Raw genomic sequence first — 2,500 nt, 5'->3', positions numbered from 1 at the left:
ATAATTATATGCCAATCATATTATTGGATGATATACCTGATTACCAGGTAAATCTCTTACTATCTAGCAGTGGCTTTCAGAACTGGATTTTTTTTTTTTATCATGATAATGGCTGTTTTCCCTCTAAATTCATAACTTGTTTGCTTTGTACTCCATGCTCCAGCAGAGTCAAGGAAACCAAAGTCTATAGACCAGTACATCAAGTGATACCATGGTTTCTCTGTTTTGACAGGGGTTAACAATCCTCAGTCATATATATTTTGACATGATATAATGTGCTGACTTCCCTGGTGATTTGCTATCAAATAAGAAACCATCCTGTCTTTATGTCAACATATATGGTAGACACAAACAAAGTAACGTGTACACTAAGGTGAAAAGGAAAACAGACAAAATAAGAAGTGATAATAATATTGTGATGTTTCCAACTCTTCATGAGTTCCTCTTAAGACAAATGATAAACCAAGGTTATAATTTATTATAATTTCTTACCGTGGCTGTTTTCCTTTTCATCTTAGTGTACACATTACTACATTTGTGTTCGTGTATACCATATATGTTGACATAAAGATAAAGCCTAGGCTGGTTCCTTATTCAATAGCAAATTACCAGGGAAGTCAGCATGCTATACCATGTCAAAATATATATGACTGAGGATTGTTAACACCTGTCAGAACACAGAAACCATGGTATCACTTGATGTATTGGTCTGTAGACTTTGGTAAAGTAATTGTTGACTTACCCTTACTTTGCTCAAATTATTTTTTTAATACTTATTAGCATTATCTGATATGCTCTTTTTGACTTTTTGACATGATTCTTTTATGGATGATGTCTAAAATTGCATTGCAAATAAGTTATTATATACTGATTTTAGATATGGTTACTGTGTAATGCATATGTTGTTATCAGACAGTTTATCATTACATGACTATCTCATAATGTATCTTGTGCTGACTTTACCTTGTTATTGTACATAATATCTTTCAATGAATTTTGTTTCTTTGCTTTTTTGCTTCTGCTCTATACATTTGTCTGTCACATGGGGTTGTAGAACACTCATATTGCAATATATTCTTCTTCTTTTGTGTGTGTGTGTGTGTGTGTGTGTGTGTGTGTGTGTGTGTGTGTGTGTGTGTGTGTGTGTGTGTGTGTGTGTGTGTGTGTGTGTGTGTGTGTGTGTGTGTGTGTGTGTGTGTGTGCGCGTGTGTGTGCGCGCGCATGATTCACTTATTTTCAGTCTAGTTCCCTGTTTATCGATCTCTGTCTTTGTTTAGTCAGCCTTCTCTTTATATGTCTGTATTCTTCTTATACGCGTTCTTCACATCTTTTAGTTTTTGACATGAGATTAACATCCACACAGAACACTGGATGTGGGAGTCGGAGGAGATACAGACACCTGTGCAGTTATAAGGGATAGTGATTAGTTGGGTATAGTCATATAAGTATATATATTTATAGTGTATTTCCTTGTATTTTAAAAGAGTGAAATTTATATTAAATTTTTTATAGGAGAATTTTGGTAAAAGATATAGAAAAAAAAGTAAAAAAAAAATAGTTTATGGATGTCACATTTGATTAATTGCATTTTGATTTCGTGAGAAGTGTACAGGAAGATAGTATCAAACTGGGAACAGTTGATACAGGTGTTGTTTGGCCACGTTGAATGATAGGAACACCTGTGCACACTAGAGGGGGATCTAGTGGTCATCAGGCTGCCAGTCCTCACTGAACAGCTGATGTGAGAGGACACTCTGGATTTAAATGAGATCTTATGTCAGTGGGAAATAATCAGTGATATATAACTGTGTATTATATCATTATTTGAATAGTTTTTTAGAATTTGATTAGAGATATTTATGAAGTTCTAATCAAAATTTTGGCTCAGGTTGGTGGATTTGTGTTACTAACGAGAGCCTGAAAGTGATAAAAAAAAAACTGATCAACTTTTCAAGTGCTATTTTACGATCAAGTCTGAAAACTAATTTGAAATCATGATGGAGGAAAACCCGGCCCCAGTAACACTAAGGTCTCGTAACGTTGCGGCAAGATTCTTTACCAGGCCATGTCCTGCAATCCCGAACCAAGCAGAAAAACACTGCATGGTTGACGTTGAGATGGTAATTCTGATTGAGATATTAGTATTTGTGATATAAGATTGGATTATTGAGAATGAACGTATAAAAAAGCTTAGTAAATCAGAATGAAAGTGAAGGAACAGATGATGAGCTGAGAGTAAGAGAGAGGGAAGAGCTGAAAAAATGGGACTAAGAGATGAAAGAGATGACTAAAGGACAGTAAGAAGGAAGGTAAAGGTTTTTAAGTAAGAGTAAGAGAGAAGGGAGAGATGACCAAATGAGAGCTGATAGTAATAGAGAAAAAAGAGGTGACTAACTGAGGATAAGAGAGTGGGAATAAATGACTGTCTGAGAGTAAGAGGGGGGGGGGGATGACAGGTGTGTGACTCGAAGGCAGTTCGTTAACTAACCTACGGAGCTAC

At 35.6% G+C, this 2,500-nt stretch overlaps 1 protein-coding gene across 7 annotated transcripts in view; it reads left to right on the top strand.

Annotated features, from left to right (window-relative positions):
- Positions 1 to 2,500, top strand: part of LOC125046929 (nucleoside diphosphate phosphatase ENTPD5-like) — a 39,935-nt gene that overhangs the window by 12,454 nt on the left and 24,981 nt on the right. Inside the window, exon 1 of one of the 7 annotated variants that reach the window (XM_047644955.1) lies at positions 1,487 to 2,120. The exons of 5 other annotated variants lie outside the window; for them this stretch is intronic. In XM_047644955.1, the coding sequence (XP_047500911.1) occupies positions 1,995 to 2,120 (126 nt within the window). In that variant the 5' untranslated portion in view covers positions 1,487 to 1,994. Of the gene's footprint in view, positions 1 to 1,486; positions 2,121 to 2,500 lie in introns of those variants that run through there. One more of the 7 variants, XM_047644956.1, reaches the window with a different exon arrangement.

The sequence above is a fragment of the Penaeus chinensis genome, chromosome 39 (genome assembly GCF_019202785.1).
Source record: "Penaeus chinensis breed Huanghai No. 1 chromosome 39, ASM1920278v2, whole genome shotgun sequence".
NCBI classification, from domain to species: Eukaryota; Metazoa; Arthropoda; class Malacostraca; order Decapoda; family Penaeidae; genus Penaeus; species Penaeus chinensis.
Note: the sequence above shows the minus strand (reverse complement) of the source record. Positions and strands in the feature narration are given on the sequence as shown.